This window comes from Portunus trituberculatus, chromosome 15 (assembly GCF_017591435.1).
Source record: "Portunus trituberculatus isolate SZX2019 chromosome 15, ASM1759143v1, whole genome shotgun sequence".
NCBI lineage: Eukaryota > Metazoa > Arthropoda > Malacostraca > Decapoda > Portunidae > Portunus > Portunus trituberculatus.
In genome coordinates this window covers 20587051-20608559 of record NC_059269.1, presented here as the reverse complement: position 1 = coordinate 20608559, position 21509 = coordinate 20587051, and the positions used below count along the sequence as shown (strand labels likewise).

The following is a 21509-nucleotide window of genomic DNA, read 5'->3' as shown; positions in this document are numbered from 1 at the left end:
ATTTGATAGGTTGACAGGTACGTAAATGGTCAGTTACATAAATAAACAGATAGGTGGATAGGTAGGCAGATAGATAAGTAGATAAATTTGTATGTAAAAAAAAAAGATGTGTATGTAGAGAAAAATTGTATATATATATATATATATATATATATATATATATATATATATATATATATATATATATATATATATATATATATATATATATATATATATATATATATATATATATATATATATATATATATACACACACACACACACACACACACACACACACACACACACACACACACACATATATATATATATATATATATATATATATATATATATATATATATATATATATATATATATATATATATATATATATATATATATATATATATATACACACACACACACACACACACACACACACACACATATATATATATATATATATATATATATATATATATATATATATATATATATATATATATTCCTCTGCTTAGTATCCTTTCACACTGGTTTATTTTCTGAAATACTCGTATATCAGGCGGTAGAAATGCATACACATCCAAGAGACCCCTAATTCACACCAAAACCACTTAAAACACTCAAATCTAACCCAAAACACTTAAAACACTAAACAATCCTTCAAAATGCTCCAAAAACACTCAAAACATGCAAATACTACAAAGAGAGAGAGAGAGAGAAAAAATCTCTCAATACTCTCATACTCTCAATGTACGTAAAATATACCTAAAAGTTCTGAAACACATTGAAAACACAACAAGAGTACCCAAAACATACTTACAACACCCAAAATGACTTGCAACACTACTGAACACACTTAAAATATCCAAAATATTTCCCAAAACCAACAAAATGCATTATAAAGGACGTTACGATTACAAGGGACACTTACCTAAATATTACACCTTGGATCCTTCTCCTATTCCGTCTCTATTTGTCATTTCTTCTTCGTCTTCCTTCTTTGTTTTTCCTTCTTCTTCATTATATTGCTTCTTGTCTACACGTCTGAGCCTAGAAAGACATCAAAACATTAGATATTAAACAAAATATTGAGGAAATGAAGGGTGACTTAAGTATAGTGGCTTAGCTGTTGCTCCTCTTCCTCCACCTTTTCTTTTTTTCTTCCTCCTTATCCTCCTTTATATCTTCTTTCTTCCTCCTTCTGCTATTATTATCTACACACCTGAACCTATAAAAACACGAAAACACGCACAAAATCACTAGATATTAGGCAAAATATTGACGAACTGAAGGGTTTGGAAAAGAGGCGCCAGACTGGGGCTATGATGACTCACAACCTGGGCTGTGGCCATCACTGAAAACGGGGGAACTTGGCTAAATTACGTAGGTAATTTCATTTCAAAAATGACTTTTTGAAAAAACGAATCCACGGCCAAATGCATGATGTTTTATGACGTGATAAATATTGAAACTCATTTTCAAAATATTAAAATATCTCCAGCTTAATTAGTTTTTAAAAAGTATCTAAATTAATTACTTTAAAAGTATAAAACCCTTTTCACCAATAACTTTGCTAAAACGTCCTTTAAAGTCAAGCCATTTTCACTTGGCGAGTATTTTAACACATTTCGCGGAGTCTGAGCTATCTTTTAACAATCATTGTTTACCTTAACCACCTAGCCAGTGGTTCCCAAACTGGGGGGCGCGCCCCCCTAGGGAGGCGTAAAGAGAATTCAAGGGGGGCGTGAAGTCATCTGCCAGTTTGCTAAAGTTTTTTTTCGCTCCCTTTCAACCAAATGTGTTTAGTTTACTTAGAAAAAATGTCTCTCTGGAATGTACTATTATTTGTTTGAGTGGCTTTCATTATTAAAATTTAATACAAACAGAGATCTGTTTTCCTGAACAATGCTAAGAAATAAATGCAATAAAATAAAATAAGTTCACATGAGCAAAAGAGGAAGTGGGAGGGGGGGGCGTGCGGGTCTACTGGAAGCAAGAAGGGGGCGTCAGGTAAGTTAGTTTGGGAACCACTGACCCCTAGACTATGTAGAAATGCAGTTAGTTAAGACTATTTCCATATTCCCTCCTATAATTTTCGATCTAATTAGTGTCCGATGTGAAATCGTTTTTTGAGATACTAATTTGATTTAAAATGAAAAAATATCGAATACCAAATCCGAGAAATAGAGCACCGATGAAAAGTTAGAAACTACGAGATCGGAAACTTGTCGAGGCAGAGCTGTCATCTCAGAGGTTTCACGACGTACAGGCATTGGTGCATACCTTACTAGTGAACCATGGACTCCTACTTCACCTTTTCTTGAACGTCTGTGCGCAGTGAGACTTGTGGAAATGGCTATTTCTTTTACTGCTATTGTGGTGGTGGGGTGTGTGGTGATCTGTGGAGGAGTGATGGGCAGCCCTGATAACAGAGACGCCCCTGACACGCTCCATCATCACCCTGGACATACCAGTCACATTGAAGGACATGTTATGAGCAGTCCTGAAGGTACTCTGTTCATGAGGAATGCAGAACTTGGGAGAAATGATCTATACAAAGGTGTAACCAGAGCCTCTATACACAATGGGATGGGTGTGGCCAATGGAATGGATACAGGTCACAGGGAGGCAATCCATTCCGTTGTGTTGGAAGGAAAGTTTGGAGAACACATCACCAAGAAAATCAATGAGACCTTTGAATACTTAATTGAGTTCACTTATAATGTAACAGTGTTAGAGGTGAGTAAAACGGATAGTATTGAATTAAGTGTTCATTTGAGGGCTAGTTTATGTTGTCACATTAACTTCACTTGCTAGTCCCTATTATAACACTGAATTGAATTTCATTTTATCAGCCCTCTATTGCTTGGTATAAAGAAGATAGTACTACTTAATCTAAGTATTTTCATGTACTTAGCTTTTTTAGGGAATATGAAATAAAGTGTTAGTTTTGATTCACATAGGAAATATAATTAGTTTGTTTATCCTAGAAAATTAGGAGTCAATCTGCCTCAATTTTTTAAGCAGATTGACTCATAGTTGACTTAATGCTCCCCAGTACACCCTATACTGAGTCACTGCTCCTCAGCTACATATATTTTTCTGTCTTCATTTCACTTCCTTACATTCTTCACCACAATCTCTCTCTCTCTCTCTCTCTCTCTCTCTCTCTCTCTCTCTCTCTCTCTCTCTCTCTCTCTCTCTCTCTCTCTCATAATATTTGTAACATATTGATAATTGTTAGATTAAATTGCACAATAAAAGCATCATTATTCATGAAAACTTGTACAGTGTAATAAGTGCTTGAAATGCCAATGTATAAAATGACAATAAAGTCACATATGCAAATGAGGCATTTGGTAGCTGTCATAATTGTAATTATTATTGTTGTTATTATTATTATTATCATTATTATTATTATTATTATTATTATTATTATTATATACATACATGGCTTGTTTGAAAATAGCTCAAGAAAGAGAGAAAGAGAGAGAGATGAAACAAAACAATTTAGTATCGGGATGCATCAATGATTCAACTCTGTCACAAGTCAGTCTGCCCCAAACTTTGTGGTGAATCGATGTAGTGGTGGATCAACTTGCTACCATGTCAAGAGCCACTAACATAATCTTACTTCTCTTCAGTCTCAAGCAGTGCGAGTCACCGTGAGCAGCCTTAGGAGCAGCAACACATACCCCCTCTTGGTAGTGGTGAGGCAGCAGCGAGGAGTCTTATCCTGGCAGTTACCTCTTGAGCCTCCGCCAAACACTCGTATTTTGTAAGTTTTCAGTGTTTTTATTGCCTAAGAAAGTTTGATATTTAGATAATCTCTTTAACACTTGCATCCTTCCTCTAGATCAGGGGTTCCCAACCGGTGGGTCGCGAAGCCTTGGCATGGGAGTCGCATAGCATTGCCAGAAGTAGCTTGGTATAATGATAATTTTATCTCATCAATTACATTTTTATATGTTCTTAATTTTATTTATTTTTTTTCGTTTCGGTGCAAAACAAAAGGTGTGTTACATTAGTTCAATGTCATTAGGTGATATTATAGGTGTATGTATGAGTGAATGTGCTGTGCTGCTGATAGTAAGCCCTAAGCAGGGGGTCACATGGGTTTCAAACTTTTAGGTAAGGGGTCGCGAGTGCCGACAGGTTGGGAACCACTGCTCTAGATTAAGCCTTTTGATTTAGCTATTTTGACTATTTCTCTCTCTCTCTCTCTCTCTCTCTCTCTCTCTCTCTCTCTCTCTCTCTCTCTCTCTCTCTCTCTCTCTCTCATCTACAAACTTCATGATTCACACTATAAATAATTGTACCAGCTTTTGTTCTTGCCTCTCCACAGAGAAAAATACTACACTGTTTCACATACCCTGTGTCCTGTAAAGAATTTCAAGGTGACATATCAGGGAAATCTTGACATGACTCAACGGCTATTTGTGGATATATCTACATCTTCACCTACAAATTTGAACTTCACAGCCACAGCGGAGTTTCTGACCAAGTTTCACATTGAGTAAGTACTTTACCCTCTGTTTATGCCTTTTGAAAATTATTGCAAATATGTAATGTCTTCAGAACTATTAACAGTCAAATGAGTGAATGAGGGATCATGCTTCATTGATTGTAATGTTCCTCAGCAGTCAGTAGTTAATGAAGGAATTATGTTTTGTCAAAGTAGAGGATAACTAAGATATTGTTATAAATGCTTTCATATTAAAAAATGTTAAGTACTGCAGAGTATGTAACTTACAATTCTTAGGTATTTTTTTTAATGACACCAGAGGCTTTTTGTACTGAATTCATGAAAAAAAATTCTTGTTTTTCCTGTCAGTTTTTAGGGCATGCAGATTATCATAATGAGTGGATGTTGACTTTAGCTACTGTGTCCATGTAGGTTTATCTGTATCATACAGTAAACTGATAATTTTTATTGGCTTTCCTGTTTTCAGCCTCCATACTGACAGGGTGTTTGATGTCACACCATCTCAGCCAATGTTTTATGAATTCAAGTTCCCTGAACATGTTGATATGGTACTAGTGAAAGTCATTGCTGAGGACGACTTTTGTGCTATGGTTGCAATTCAGAATATCACAGTAAGTCAAGAAACTTTGTGTGTAGGAATCTGGTCTGGTATTTAGTTTTTTCATGTATTTTCATCATTTCATTAAGTTTCACAGTAGTCTTTGCTTTGTTAAAAAAAACTTTCAACTTTTTACTTGATTATGAGTGAGTAAAAACCAAAATATAAGAAGTACTCCATATACTCCAATAAGATTGGAAGAATTCTATACCTATGTTTTCAAAACTCTGTTGTTCATTCAAGCATTATGAAAATTGATAAATTTTCCTGAGATAAAGTTTGTAAAGAAGACATTAGCTAGATAAAAGAGAAGTTATTTTAGTAGCAATCATCAATGTTGAAAAAGGAAAACTAGTTCCTTCTTATTTCTATTATTTTGAAATCTAAATATATTCACATGGAATAAGGTTATATATATATATATATATATATATATATATATATATATATATATATATATATATATATATATATATATATATATATTAGTAGTACATTCCATTAAGGTTCTTCATAACTGAGAAAAAAAAATCTCGGTAGGTGAAGATTTTGTCATATTTTCTTCTATTCTGTGACAGTGTCCTGTGTTTGATAGTGAAGAAAATGTCCAGTATGGAAATTATTACCAAACTATGACCTATCGAGCAGGTATCACAGTGAGGGTAAGTAGTTTTGATAACAGCCATGAAATAAAGCACTGAGAACAGTTTTACTTGCACAACATATAGCATCTCTTTTTTGAGAGAAAAGAAAATATGTTTTGGCTAATGCTACAAATACTGTTAGGATGAGTAAATGATTCATGAGTCTGTTGATGAGTCACTTTGATCCAGTACAATGATAGTGATAAATCTTGTAATGGTTAATGTACTGATGAAGATATTCGCAATATCAACAATGACTCAGCATTTCTCACATTTGATATTTTATACTTGTAGAAAGTTGATTATCCAGAAGGGCTGTATGTGGTAGTAGTGGTGCTGTCTACTGATGAAGCTTGCTCAGGCTCCTTTCAACATGTGTATCGTACTCGCAAGAAGACCATAACGCTCACAATTGAAGAGAAAATTACAAAAGTAGAATATCTTGGTGCCATCTTTGCTGGTCTTGGCTACTGTGCTCTGTTTTATGCTGTAGCATTGATCTTGGGCTGCATATCATGTATCAGGTAAGGAGTCATTGATCTTTATTTTTCTTAGTTGTACAATAAAACCTCTCTTTTGATTAGAATCTGATTTAAGTAAGCAAGACAATTTTATTATTTATTCCCACAATTATATTAACAAAAGTTTTTTAATAAAGTTTTAAACTCAAATCTGGTTCTTGTAGGGAGAAGCGTAAGCAGCCTCGTGCTCGCAGTCTCATGGATGATTCCATCTTGGCAACATCAGACGAGCCAGGTGCTCAGGGATCATCATCTTATGGAGCTGTTACAGGGAATGCAGGTACTGTATATCTCTTACCTATCTGCTTTGACTATATATAAAAAAAATTACTTGACAGTGAAGCATATCCTAACTCTTCCCTTTTGAAGAGATCTCCATTCTTGCCCACCAGCTATGGCTTTCCTCTCCCTTCACTGGAATATACAAACCAACTGTACATCAACCTATTCTATTCATAGCTGTACTATTTAGATCTGGACACCAAGAATATTTCATAGTCACCCAAAACTGGTCAAATACTCATCAAGAATTTCCAATAACATTCACCATAAGTAAAACATTATTTTTAGTCAGGATTGAATGCAAATATTTCTTACTGTCTGTTTTATTTAGTGATTTGTATTACTTCTATATTTGATCCTGTAGGGACCAACAAGGAGGAGCACCCACCTTTGCCTAGAGTACCATCTGACTCTTCACTCGATGAGGATGACATTGACATGCTTACTGATGCTGAGAGTGAGAAGGATGTATTCAGGTGAGAATAGCATTTTCATCTTTACTCTTAATTCCTAGTTTATTTTAAGTGGGGATCTTTATACATAAAGATGTCCCTAACTCTAAAAGTATGGCTCTAATTAACCCATAAAGGATAAGGATGTTCCTCTCAGACTTTCCTCCCAGCCAGACTGATTTTAACAATTCCTTGAAAATAAGTCATTATCCATCTTCAGTTTCTTAGTTCTACCTTGACCAATTGTTAAAACCATAGTGGTATCACACTAATCAATTCTTTCTCTTCAATCTCTCAAAAAACAAAACTCTCTAGATTGTGTGGTGTGTCTAGTGAAGTGAAGTGAAGAACTTTCTGCCCTTTCTCAGCCTCTGTTCAAATAGTTACTTGCCATGCAGCAGCCTGGCTGGAGCCCCACCTGGTGTCCCCAAGCCTCCTTTATATACTTCCCTCTTCCCTCACCAGTATTTCTCAGTCACTCACTCACATCAATGCCTGAATCATTTTGTAGACATACTAAAGGGAGTAATATTGTTATTTGTTACTTATAACAAGCAAGAAAAAATATAGTCATCACAAGTGAGATAATGTACATGAGTGTAACGTTTCTCTCTCTCTCTCTCTCTCTCTTGTGAAACAAATTTTGAGTACTTTCTAATCCTTCCCAATTATCCAATTATAATTTTGAATTAGATGCTGTTTTGGATCATATTTACTGTTGTGTGGAGTGCAAGTCATTGTCCATATATTCTCATCCAAAGATTGAGAGGAGGAGGAATTATTTTCCTCTGTAGCTATTATTATGGTTCATGACACTTTGAGGGAAACATTGTTGTGAAGGAGAGACAAAAACTTCTTGCAGTAATTTTAAGTTAAGCCCACAGAAGGCACATCAACTAAAGACTCTACTCACACTGTCACATCAACTATAGAAGCCACTCACCCATTAAGGATTAAGAAGAAAATTTGAAAATATTTAATGACAATTATTTAATGAACAAAAGAGAAATAATTCCATTCCTAGAAATATAATCATGGAGGAATGTGTTATCAATCAGTCTCTTTTCCTTATGTAAGACGTAAAGATATATATACATGTACATTGAAACTGTTGTGAATGGAATTGCTATTGATATTTCATAAAAGTGGTGTTTTATGGTCCTGCAAGCGCTGTTCAGTGTTACAAAATGGAAATAATGAAAAAATTCACTTTTCTCATTTTAATGCACACCAAATTGCCCTTTAATTCCAGAACGAAGACCTTCTTGTATGTAAGTGACTTGGCTAGAAAGGACATGAGGGTTTTGACCAAAAAGTCTCAGTTATACATCTGGGGCTTGTTGACAGTTGGGATATTCTATGCTGTTCCTGTCATCCAGCTGGTGATAACATATCAGAAGGTGATGAGAAGATAATTTTGTTTGATTTAAACAGTGTCATTTAATGTAGATATATGGTAATATCAGTTCTTCATTTCTCTACCTATTCTATTCATAAGGAAGTGTATAAGGGTTCCTTTGCTAATTCATAGTTCTTTTCCTGTGACATGACAAAGCAGGACTTTAAGAGTATCCTGCTGATGGATGTGAACAAAAGGGAAAATAATTAGGACTTAAGATTAACACATTTTTTTCCAGGTTCTTGATGAGACAGGAAACCAAGACCTGTGCTTCTATAATTTCTGGTGTGCCCATCCTCTTGGTCCACTGACAGACTTCAATCATGTTTTCTCCAACATTAGCTACATCCTCTTTGGCATCCTGTTCATTACCATGTGTGCACGTAGGAATCACCAGCATAAATTGGCTACAAAAGTTGACTTCAAGATTGACAAGGTGAGGTTTCCTGTACCATATTTCTTGGATGGTCATAATGAATTAAAGACATAGTTCCATTTGGCCTACAGTGTAATGAGGAATAAGCCAAGTCTCCTTAAGTGTAGCATACAATTTTCTGGCAATTGTTGTGAAAAGTTGCAGGGCAGGTATTGTGTAGGAAAGCAAACCATAACTAAAACACTTTCACCATCATGAGTATCTTAGGATAAATGAGGTTGGTTAGTCACTGTAGCTTTGGAGTTACATGACAGATATTTGACTATAAACTTTTACTTGAATAAAAATATTTTTTTCTTGCTCTCTTTTCAATAAAATTTCAAGTAATTTGTATAAAGAATTAACATGCCAGCTCAGATAGGAAAAACATAATCTTGAAATATACAAATGTCTGTCAAGGTGACATGCATTATTGTTGAAATTGTGTGCATCCCACTTCCTCTGGTGATGTATTTCAGTGATCAGTTGCTTTCTTGAAAAAGATATCACAATGCACATAATAATGCAAGTCTTCTGTAACTCTTTATATTTTTCATTTTCACATTTGTATATGATATCACATTTCTTTTGATCATTCTACTAACTGGGGTAATATACACTTCTCAAGTCATAGTTTAAGTTTCAGAGAGATCTTTCTCTTATTTGTGGACTCGACACCCCTGCTGCACGTTCCATAGTGGCTCTTGTAGATGTCATTATTTTCCATATGTAGCATTTAAACTTCAGTGCATAACAGGTCATCTAATCTTATATTAATTTTCAGTACTATGGGATTCCCCAGCACTTTGGTCTTTTTTATGCAATGGGTGGGTCACTCATTATGGAGGGCTTTATGAGTGCCTGCTACCACATATGTCCTAATAATTCAAACTACCAATTTGGTAAGTAGTTCAGAAGATCTCATTATCATTAATAGAAGTATGCATAACTGTTAAAAGTTGAACAGGTTTAATTTGCCTAAGAAGGCTCTTAACCTGAATAAACCCAGGTTATGATCATATTTGATTAAGTTCCTTGCCAACATATTAGAAACTAGTGCATATCATGATTCAATACAATGCTGTACATGTTTATATTCTCATTACATTCCACTCCAGCATCTCTTGCTTTTGTACTTATTGTCATTACTCTTTTCCAGACACTTCATTCATGTATGTGATATCTGTACTCTCTATGTTGAAGATCTACCAAACTCGCCATCCAGATATCAATGCAAGTGCCAGTGCCACTTATGCAGCATTGGCAGCTGCTGTTCTCTTAGGAGTGATTGGGGTTCTGAGTGGCACTCTTCTATTTTGGATCATATTTGGTTTCATCCATGTCATTGCCTGCCTTCTGCTGTCGTGCCAGATATACTATATGGGCAGGTGGAAACTTGGTAAGATTCTCAAGGTTTACAATTTAGATGTATAGCATTTTGTCAGCTTTGATTTCTTTATGCTTAAGAACTTTTGTACTGCTTTCCTTTATTTTCAAGGTATAGAAAGGTATTAAGTGAAAATTTTGCTCAGGATGTAATTCAATTGATCAAGACTGTAAAATGACTATCAAGTGAGGGAAGGACCTTCACACCATAATGGTCTTACAATCATGAAGAACTGGAGAAAAAGGTCTGAACACATAATATCTACAAAGTATTCATTAGTCACCTTGGAAGTCAACTTGCATATACCTATCACTTGACTTGCAGCTCAGTGTTTTGTTGAAAATGTAGTTAACTGTAAGGAAAGAGAAAGATGTTGCATTTTCATGAGTTTGCATTGATTTGATCCTGAAACGTTACAGATTTTGGAGTCCTCAAACGTTTCAAGACATGGTTTTTGAGTGAGATCAGTGACCGCCGCCAAATGTGTCGACCGATGTACTGTGACCGCATGGTGCTGCTGATGCTGGGCAATGCAGCCAACTGGGGATTGGCTATTTATGGCATGGTGTCCACTCCCAGGGACTTTGCTTCTTACCTCTTGATCATATTCCTCACAAACCTTTTGCTTTATATTGCATTTTATATCATCATGAAGGTAGGTGTTAGTCTGACAAAATGTATCATAGTAGATGGGAATTGATATTTCTATTTTAATACAGTGATAATGGATCTTTATAAATGTAAACTCTCTCAACATTTTATTTTTTATTTTTTCAATAGAATTATTGGATTGATCATTTTCTTTCAGTTGAGACATGGTGAGCGTCTCCTCCTGCAACCAGTCATTTACATGGTGCTCTGTGCTGCTGGTTGGAGCACAGCTGTGTATTTTTACACACAGCATACCACCACCTGGGAACTTACTCCAGCACACAGCCGCCAGTATAACCAGGAGTGTGTTTTGTTACATTTTTATGACACACATGACATTTGGCATTTCCTTTCTGCTGGAGCTATGTTCTTTGGATTCATGGTAAGTATTTATTAGAAAAATTCAGTCTTTACTATTACACAAAATATAAAATTTGTAATCATCAGTTGTCTACTTGGAATGCATTTGGTTCCAAGATTCAAAAGGGATTTCTTCTTCTGATACTGATATTACATGGAGGAAAAGCTTTTCATTTCTTTCTTTCTTTATTTTTCAAAATGTGAGAGAGAGAGAGAGAGAGAGAGAGAGAGAGAGCTACATATGATGATGATGACGCTGTTGCAGCAAGGAAGGAGTACATCTTTTGCTTAGAGATCCATGTTTTTAGATACTGTTAAAAATAACTCGCAATAATTTATTCCTATTTTTAATGTTTCTAGTTTGTCTTTTGTTTCTTTATTAATTGAATGCTAGTAATTCATTCAGTGTTTCTTTTTATTACAGCTTCTGCTAACGCTTGATGATGATCTAAGTCAGACACCACGTGAAAAGATTCCAGTCTTCTAAAATAGAGATTATTTACAAAACTTTAATGCAGGTTATATGAAAATAGAAAATAGTATTTGTGTATTGTATGTAGCATTTTGTTTCTTTAATCTACTATAATTTATATATGCACAGTAAATTTCTTTTTACTTGGCACAATAGTCTTTGCTGAGTTTTTTAATTTTCTGAGTTATGAAAATTCTTTATTCCCCTTCCCCATTTTTGCATAAACAGTCAAAATTTTAAAAACTCTTCACTACACAGCAGCAGTAAAAGCTTAAGGGGAAGGAGTGGCTATAGTCATGAAGTCTAAGCAGATGGGATTCATTCAGATAACCTCACAACAATACTGCATTACATCTACTGCAGTCATTTAATTCATCACATTGTTCTGTACTGTACAGTGTAAATTGACAGCAGGATTTTGTAAAAACTCATTGTCTTGCTGGTTTGTCTCAAATTCCAAGTTATACAGTGCTTAGTGAAGGATTTTACTGCATGTATTTGTACTATATATATATATATATATATATATATATATATATATATATATATATATATATATATATATATATATATATATATATATATATATATATATATATATATATTGGATGTTTTATGATTTGTCAACAATATTATAATATATCTATATGTACTACAAATTAAATTTAATGTAGTGTTTAAGGTGTTGCAGGCCAATGGAGCATTCTGGTATTGGTTAATTCTGTGTTACTTTCTGTGATCTACATAATAAATAAACAATTCCTGATAAGTATACATTAAGTTAGTGTATATACTCATGTAGAAAAAAGTAATATATTACATGTGTTATTTTTGTAACAGTTTTTATACTAATATTTAAGATGTCTTTTTTCCATATATGTACTGAATTTCTCTGACTGTCTTATATTAACATGTAAAATTATATTGTTGTAGAATGTTATTTAGATTGATTTGTATATTTTGTTACAACTGACAGTCCTATTAGTTGTTAAGTGAAAAGGGAACACCTTGGGAACAGATATGAAGTATTATCTTAAACTGAATAATGTTGGGTAATGAAAGCCAGCAACTCTACATTAAAAAAGTTGAGAATCTGTCTGCTTTCTGTTGGACTTTCCACCATATTTGCTTGTACGTCACCTGTTATTCCCCCTACACTATTTCATCACCTTGCTCTCTCTCTCTCTCTCTCTCTCTCTCTCTCTCTCTCTCTCTCTCTCTCTCTCTCTCTCTCTCTCTCTCTCTCTCTCTCTCTCTCTCTCTCTCATACCATATATATATTTTTCTTACAGAATGACCAATATTATCTTCAGAAATTGTCACATTAAATCACAATCTCTCACCTCAACTCTGTATCCTCTCAGTGCAGGCAACAAGCAGCCATCAGATTCTTCCTTGGTTTTGGGGATGCCTCTGTGAATTCCCCTCATGGTGTTGGTGGTGATGGTTGAGGCCACAGTACCTTCTAAGAGTCATTTACTGCCTAAGAAAATATGAAATGAATATGTACACTTGACAGGTCTTTTTCTTTCCTTGTATTAACCCTCTGATCTGCTCTACTGCCGATCAAAGTAACAACAAAAAAATGAATAGAAAATCTGTGTGTGACCCATTTTAGCTCTCTCTCTCTCTCTCTCTCTCTCTCTCTCTCTCTCTCTCTCTCTCTCTCTCTCTCTCTCTCTCACACACACACACACACACACACACACACAAAGGGAGAGAGAGAGTGAGATAAATAGAGGGAGTGAAGAGCAAGAGAGAGTTTGTAATAGCACATGTGTCAGGTGGCAGAATACAACATTATTATTCTTCCCCATTGTTATATATTTTTGCTTTTACACACATTGCACAATATTTGACAACAGAAATGTGACCTCAATATATACAAATCTGGAAGCCTGCCACATGTTAATAATTTATCTTGTGAACTTGAAGATGATTGATGTTAAAGCACAAAACCTTCTACATTGAGATATAGAAAAAGAGAGAGTCTCTCTCCATGTTCACACTGTTGTTACATATGAACAGTTACGCACATTGCACAATATTTGACTATAGAAACGTGACATCAGCTTATACAAATATTGAGACTGGCCGCACACGTTAACAGTTTATCTTCTGAACCCCAAGATGGTCGACGTCAAGGCTCAAAACCTTCTACTTGGGATAATGATGTTGCTGGTGGGTGATATTCATGGCACAGAGGCATATCAAAAAAACACCAAGAGACCCCTAAGATGTGAGTTTCCTCTTGTTCTCTTGATTTTGCCTTGTTAACAACAAAAATGGTAACTAAGATAGAAAAAGTAAATCAATCACAATCTATGAATCAAGTTTCTCTAGCTTGACACTTTAATGTGGCTTAGTGATGCTCTACATTAGGCAGTATGCTAGGAGTATCATCAACAGTCCTGTTGGTAATTTTGTGACTACTGCTGCCTTACTTATTATGTATGTTACTGTTGTTGTTGCTACATCTGTTACTGCAACAAACAACAACAATAAGAACAATAACAATTACTGCTGCTGCCGTCAACATCACTAGCCTCATTAACTAAATTTGTTTATTGTTTTATTACAGCAAACAAGATCTTCAAAAAATATGATATTTCAGTTAATCAGGTTCAAGCGATTGATGCTTGTCGAATAATGCATGGTCGCCTTGCACTACCTGAGGCAAGTATCATGTCTTTATTCATGAACAGTTCTTGTTTATATATATTCGTATACGTATATCTATATATTGTTATCATCAGTTTATTACCCCATTCATTAATTTATTTATCTATTCCTTTATTCAATTATTCTATTTAATTTTATTAACTAATTCTATTTCTTTATTACTGTCATGTATTTATTTACCTCATCTAACTCTTTTTCAGAGTAAAGAAGAGGATGCACAAATACGCAAAATCATTGGCAATAATTTCTATATGAATCCCAAACCATACAATTCAGCATACTGGCTCCGAGCTGATGACAAAAACTATGAGGGGTACTGGACTGATAGTTTCACAGGTACTTAAGTACACACACACACACACACGGCCCGGTAGCTCAGTGGTTAGAGCGCTGGCTTCACAAGCCAGAGGACCGGGGTTCGATTCCCCGGTCGGGTGGAGATATTTGGGTGTGTCTCCTTTCACGTGTAGCTCCTGTTTACCTAGCAGTGAGTAGGTACGGGATGTAAATCGAGGAGTTGTTACCTTGTTGTCCCAGTGTGTGGTGTGTGCCTGGTCTCAGGCCTATCCGAAGATCGGAAATAATGAGCTCTGAGCTCGTTCCGTAGGGTAACGTCTGGCTGTCCCGTCAGAGACTGCAGCAGATCAAACAAACAGTGAATCACACACACACACACACCCGGTAGCTCAGTGGTTAGAGCGCTGGCTTCACAAGCCAGAGGACCAGGGTTCGATTCCCCGGCCGGGTGGAGATATTTGGGTTTGTCTCCTTTCACGTGTAGCCCCTGTTCACCTAGCAGTGAGTAGGTACGGGATGTAAATCGAGGAGTCGTGACCTTGTTGTCCCGGTGTGTGGTGTGTGCTTGGTCTCAGGCCTATCCGAAGATCGGAAATAATGAGCTCTGAGCTCGTTCCGTAGGGTAACGTCTGGCTGTCTCGTCAGAGACTGCAGCAGATCAAACAGTGAAATACACACACAAGCCTCTTAATGTGTAGCCCCTGTTCACCTAGCAGTAAAATAGGTACGAGATGTAACTCGAGGGGTTGTGGCCTCGCTTCTGGTGTGTGGAGTGTGTTGTGGTCTCAGTCCTACCCGAAGATCGGTCTATGAGCTCTGAGCTCGCTCTGTAATGGGGAAGACTGGCTGGGTGACCAGCAGGCGACCGTGGTGGTGAACACACACACACACACACAAAGGTTCCCCCAAGTTTAAGTGAACAGTCATATGAAGAAAGGCTATGAATATTAAGTCTTACAACCTTAAAACAGAGAAGGGAAAGAGGAGATCTAATAGCAATGTACAGAGCAATGAATGGACTGGAAAATTAGATAGAGAAGGCTACTAATTTGGGACAACACTGACTCAAGTGAACATGGAAAGAAATTAAGAAAGGACGACTGCAGGAGAGATATCAAAAAGTTCAGCTTCCGCAAAAATGTGTAGAGGTGTGGAACGGTTTACATAAAAGAGTAAATGAAGCAAGGACAATCAATAAGTTCATGGAAATGTTGGATTTGCATAGAAATGGAGACAGTTCAGCACGAGCATAGCTCTTTCCTGTATGCTACAACTAGGTAGGGAGTAGGGAGGCAGTGGCGTAGTGGATAATGTGGTGAGCATGGGATCGGGCAGACGTCCATATGTATGTTCAAATCCCACCACGCACTGCCTTGAAACTTTGTCATTTGTCGAGTGGTTTAAAGTTACTTACATGTCACCATGATACCCAGATTCAAAAACTATTTAATAGGTCTGATACCATCAATAACTAATGGAAATTGTCTAAGGCAGCTTGGGTTTTGCTCAAAATAACCAGATAATCATCATCAGCCATTCATTCATGTACCACCTCCTAGGTGGTACATGAATACTTTTGGTATCATATGTGATTTTTTGTTAAATCAAATCAGTTATTTAAAAAAAAATATATAAAAAGATTATTGCCTTACACAAGATAATCTGGCATCAATCAGCTGTTGGAGAACAAACAGATGCATCCCTCACATTAAAACGAGTTATGTTCATTGCTGTTTGTACATTTGTGTGTATTACTTGTGAAGAAATTGATATTTGCTGGAATTGAAATTTTTTGGAACCAGGTGGTATGCAGGGACTATACTGTACCTCATAGTGGTACTCGCTCAGGAAAAGGTTGGGAATCACTGTCTTAGACTTATCCAATGTTAAAAAACAGTGGTTTGCTTTTATCCAGCACTGATACACTGATAATATATTTGCAGGCAAACCCCTGAAGTACCTTAACTTTGAAGCGAGCCAGCTTAACAGCGATTCAGAAGATTGCCTCTCTATAAACTCTTATAACAGCCAATGGAACAACATAAGTTGTAACCTTTTCACAAAAGGTTACTTGTGTGAATATACTGATTAATTAGTTATATGATTAGATACTTATATTTTTCATGGGTAAAGCCAGGAATACCAACAAAACACTAAAAATTGACCATATTTCAATAAAAGTCTTCTGTTAATTGAGTAGCAAGTGGAGGAGTTAACATCAAACAACTCCTCTGCATAACTGTTGATAGGATTTCCAAAATAGTATTGTCTACCATTTCTTTAATGTTTCTGGAAAATTACTATAATTGAGTGAAATTTTGGGAAGTAAAAATCTGTTATAAGTTTTTATAAGTTATTATTCCTTATTGCCTTGTTATGTAAGAACGAGAGTTCAAATGGTTGAAATTTGTTTTTTTTATGTAGAAGCAGCACCAGAGAGTAATAGAAGATACCAAGAGATGCAATGTTGTGGTAATGAGCAAGAGTCTGAAGACATTCAGTTAGACGAGACGAGTTAATGAGACGAAAAGCTTTTGATTTCACCTATCTAAAAAAAGCTGTATGAGTGGACCCATCCACTAATATAATCATGTGAAGCATACTCCATACATGGATGGATAAGGCCCCTGTATGGCATCAGCAGCTTAGGGGAGGTGGTGAGGAAAACTGGCACATACATCTCTAGAAATGCGTAACTCCATAATAGTTACTTTAGCTACAGGTGAAATGTGGAGTTTCTAGTTTAGATTATAAGTAAAGGACAGACTGAAGACGTTCAACGTAGACACAGTTAAGTGTCATTGAAGAAGAGAATGGTTGTCCAGGACTCCAGTAGGTGGTGTCAGAGAGAGAGAGAGAGAGAGAGAGAGAGAGAGAGAGAGAGAGAGAGAGAGAGAGAGAGAGAGAGAGAGAGAGAGAGAGAGAGAGAGAGAGGAGTCTCCTTATGATCAAGGCATGAAAAATGCCAATATGAAGCTTTTATATCAGGCAAAAGGTGGAGAAGCAGAAATAACCAGTTTTTAATTGTACGGAGAGTCGGGTTGAAGACTGTTATTAAGAGACAAAGCAAGTGAAGATTGCTTTTTCGTTTGATCAATTTGTTTATTATCATTGTTATTATTATTATTATTATTTTTATTGTTAATAATGTTATCATTTTCATCATCCCAAATGTGATGACAGTTAGGGTTTTAATGCAGAGGAAGTAAAGTGAGGTACGTCAGGTATCCCATGGAAAATGCTATAAATAAAGCTTTCAATAATAGTTTTAGTACTTTTATTATACTGCCTGGTCAGATTGTCTGACTCAATAAGTAAAAGTAATAGAAAATACTATCTGTAAATTCAATGAAGAGATTGCAGTGATACAGTCAAGGCAGCTACCACATGTGATCAGGAAATAGCTCCTCAAGCACTCAATGAGCTCTGGTTTGACAGGTCCATTTCCTGTATTGTTACCGTGCACATGTTTGGTTTCTTCAGTGAACAATATTATCTAAGAATCCTCAAATTCACAGATGTAACCATTTGCAGTAAAGTTACAGTTTACATCATTCCACCATCGAAGATAAGGACCTGTAACAAGGCAGTCTTCAGAGCCGCCATAGTTATCAGGTTGCCCCTTATGAAAGTTGAAATATTTCAAGCGTTTACCTGTAAGAAGTAAAGGTACTATATTAACGTAGACCTAAAGAATCATAATTGAAAAGTAAACGACATCACTGTTACAGTATGTTTTGTGATATATATATATATATATATATATATATATATATATATATATATATATATATATATATATATATATATATATTATCTACTTACAAATAGAAATAGAAAGACAATAATTGTATCTGATAAGTAAAAGCAGTAAGGAACAACTATGATCAAGGTACGTTCTAGGTGTAGGTTATAAAATTTGAACTGAAAATGTTTTGTTATTCAATTTTATTCAAGCTTTTGCATCTGTGTGTGTGTGTGTGTGTGTGTGTGTGTGTGTGTGTGTGTGTGTGTGTGTGTGTGTGTGTGTGTGTGTTTGTGTGCGTGTGTGTAGCTAGAAAACAAGCATGTATTACCTGTCTTGCAATTGACCCAGTTTCCTTCCTCAGTTATGTCAATTGCACAGAGCCAGTATGTTGGAGACATTGAAAGAGGACACTTGGAGAACCCAACACCAATAACCTTGTGCATGTCTCTCTCATCCTGTCTGCCCTGGTGGGATAAAAGTATAATGAAAGAAAAGCTGCCACACTATTGCAGATATTAAGGAAGCAATGGTGATGGTAGGATCATCATGGAGACTGTTATACAAGTAGAGGTTTGAGGGTTCAAGGTAACTCACAAACATCAGTGAGAAAATGTGATCTTTCCTATATTCTTTTTAGTGGTAGTGATAGTGGTAATGGCAATGATAGCTGGAAAAAAAATTTAGGGATAAATTTAGACCTTTTGGTGATGTATGAAGTCAATATCAAAACTTTTCCTATGGAATCTATGTGTATAAAATTAGTCTCTCTGTAGGGAATTTATTCTTCAAATTCATAATTTACTTATTATTATTTTTTTTAAATATTTAGAAAAACATAATTCAGTATGTAATCTTTCTCCTATCTATTATGTTGTACGTTTAGGTAGAGGGAGAATACTAATACTAATCCAGGTAACTGAATATAATAGGGAAATATCATACAGGGGGAGAAATGGTGTAGTTACTTTGAATAGGTTTAGCTATGGTAGTCATGAGATAAGAGAGTAGAAAGTACTGAGTAGAAAGATGAAGCTGAGGAGGAGGTGAGAAGGTAAATGTGGTACATGATTCACCAGCTTAGGGAAGGCATGTTTTTATTATCTGTACACATTTTACATAAAACAAGGAATCAGTCTTCAAAGAATTTGTAATGAAGAATAAGTAAATATTTTCATGACCATACAGTATATAGCTAGTTAAGAATAATTTCCATCAAAGGGAACCAACAGATGAAATACTTGCAAGAGGAAGAGCAAGAAAGCCTTTCATATTTTTACAGGCATTTTTAGCCTCTTCAAAAGTGGCAGGAACATCATACTTCACGAACTTCTTGTAGGACTTTCTTGGATCTGCAAGAAAACACTGTTGTCAAGAAGATGAAATGTTATCAAATTCACTTATAAATAACATTTTCTTTATGGGCATTTCTGTACAAGTTTTGATTGAATTTAAGTAAAAACATGGGAATTAGAAAATTAAGAAAAAGTAGGTGTAATTTGGGGGGTATTTTCTGTTTTTCTTTTTTTTTTTCTTTCATATTTCTTCTGCTTAATATTTGGCAGTTTTATACACTTTCAGAAACTTATGTGGGGATTGAAATTAATGAAGACTTCTTACAATAATCTTCTGACATCCATAGACCCTTCCTGATGTAAATAAAATTGTCTAATCATACTCAAAACTCGCAGTAAAAATGCGTCCTAGTACTAAAGAGGTTAAGAAGCTCATCATTTCCAACACAATTTATCTCGCCGGCTGAAGTTGTCAAATAGTAAATAAGTACGTACAATAAACCATTTTACACACCACACAATCAAATCACAAAAATACCTCGGCACAAATCGATACTTTGTTGTTTAGTAAGTTTTATGGTGGACAGTTTTATTCATGAGTACGAAAATATATTCTAATCTTACAAATACAGCTTATAGGTATAGGTAGTTCTTCAGCAGGAACACACATGAATAAATTCGAACTCTTACTGAATGAGTATTACGTCTACCTGGCTGATTGTCACGACCATCTACATATGAGATGTGACCCCATTAACCCCTTCAATAGTGGGACACATTTTACCATGAGATTTGGGTACGATTAGACCATTTTATTTACATTAGGAAGGGTTTATTGTGATAAGAAGGACCACAGTCTGCACTATTCTAATCACACACGAGTTTCCGAAACTGTATAAAATCACCAAATAGTGAGCAGAATGAATATGGAAACGTGCCATGTTACGAAGCGAGTTAAAGACTGAATGAAGTTACACAGTGACTGTAACTTCATTCAGTCGTTTCAGGAAGTGTGTGTAACTGTTACACACACTTCCTGAAACGACCACATAACTTTTACATATATACCAACAACAACAATAACCACTAGAATAACAATTGTTGATTCATCAAAAGATTTTGCAATGGAGCCTTCTCGAAGAAAACCACGCAGGGTCACGTATTGTGTACCAAATACCCAAAGACCATGCATGCTCAGAATTCTAATTTGAGTGGATGCGCCTCAGTATTGATTATAGTAGTACACAATGCTAGAAGTGAAAACTCACACATAATTTCTTCGGCGAACTTCGAAGGAATGAATTCTTCCGTGTGAGTTTGCGATTTGGCGAAGTTATAACTCCCACTGTGGAAGAGAAACAGCACCCAGAGGAGAGCCACGAGGTGATGAGGTCTTAGGGGGAACATTTTCCAGTATCTGAGGCAGACTGGTGACTGACCATGGGCCAGTTATGTTTGTCTTTATGTGCAATAGTATGCATTTGTGGCACGTCTCTCTCTCTCTCTGTGTGTGTGTGTGTGTGTCACATCATGTTGTGATCGCTCTGCTCACATTAATCCCTTATTTAAAAACCTTAAATTACTAAAACTATATGACATCATAGCTATACAAATAAATCTCTGTTAACAAAGCATTAAATACATAAATTACACCTTTGACGGCGGGAGAGGCGGCGGCTGACGCCAGCCTTGTTGAGCAGCGTTGCCAACGATACGCTACATTTCTGGCTCTATCCGCTACATTTATCGAAGCCCCTCATCCCCTATTATCCCCTATTATCAGTAACGGGCATAACACTGCATATCATATGTAATACATATTATGATGTATCATA

General features: G+C 35.8%; 3 protein-coding genes across 3 annotated transcripts; 2 read left to right on the top strand and 1 right to left on the bottom strand.

Annotated features, from left to right (window-relative positions):
- The first annotated feature begins 2187 nt into the window (after positions 1-2187).
- On the top strand, positions 2188-13171 carry LOC123504163 (SID1 transmembrane family member 1-like). The gene is made up of 15 exons (XM_045254498.1): positions 2188-2727; positions 3633-3766; positions 4334-4504; positions 4941-5085; positions 5651-5734; positions 6011-6240; positions 6402-6517; positions 6884-6995; positions 8224-8371; positions 8609-8806; positions 9570-9687; positions 9945-10184; positions 10592-10827; positions 10981-11205; positions 11608-13171. Exons 1-15 carry the CDS (start codon positions 2341-2343, stop codon positions 11668-11670), a joined length of 2607 nt encoding a protein of 868 aa, XP_045110433.1. The 5' UTR covers positions 2188-2340; the 3' UTR covers positions 11671-13171.
- Positions 13172-13614: 443 nt separating this feature from the next.
- Positions 13615-17899, top strand: LOC123504301. Its single transcript, XM_045254720.1, has 4 exons — positions 13615-13894; positions 14237-14331; positions 14538-14673; positions 16578-17899. Exons 1-4 carry the CDS (start codon positions 13786-13788, stop codon positions 16724-16726), a joined length of 489 nt encoding a protein of 162 aa, XP_045110655.1. The 5' UTR covers positions 13615-13785; the 3' UTR covers positions 16727-17899.
- Positions 17898-21174, bottom strand: LOC123504300 (perlucin-like). The gene is made up of 4 exons (XM_045254718.1): positions 20943-21174; positions 19625-19731; positions 18711-18846; positions 17898-18288 (listed from the first exon to the last, which is right to left on the bottom strand). Exons 1-4 carry the CDS (start codon positions 21079-21081, stop codon positions 18131-18133), a joined length of 540 nt encoding a protein of 179 aa, XP_045110653.1. The 5' UTR covers positions 21082-21174; the 3' UTR covers positions 17898-18130.
- Positions 21175-21509: the final 335 nt, after the last annotated feature.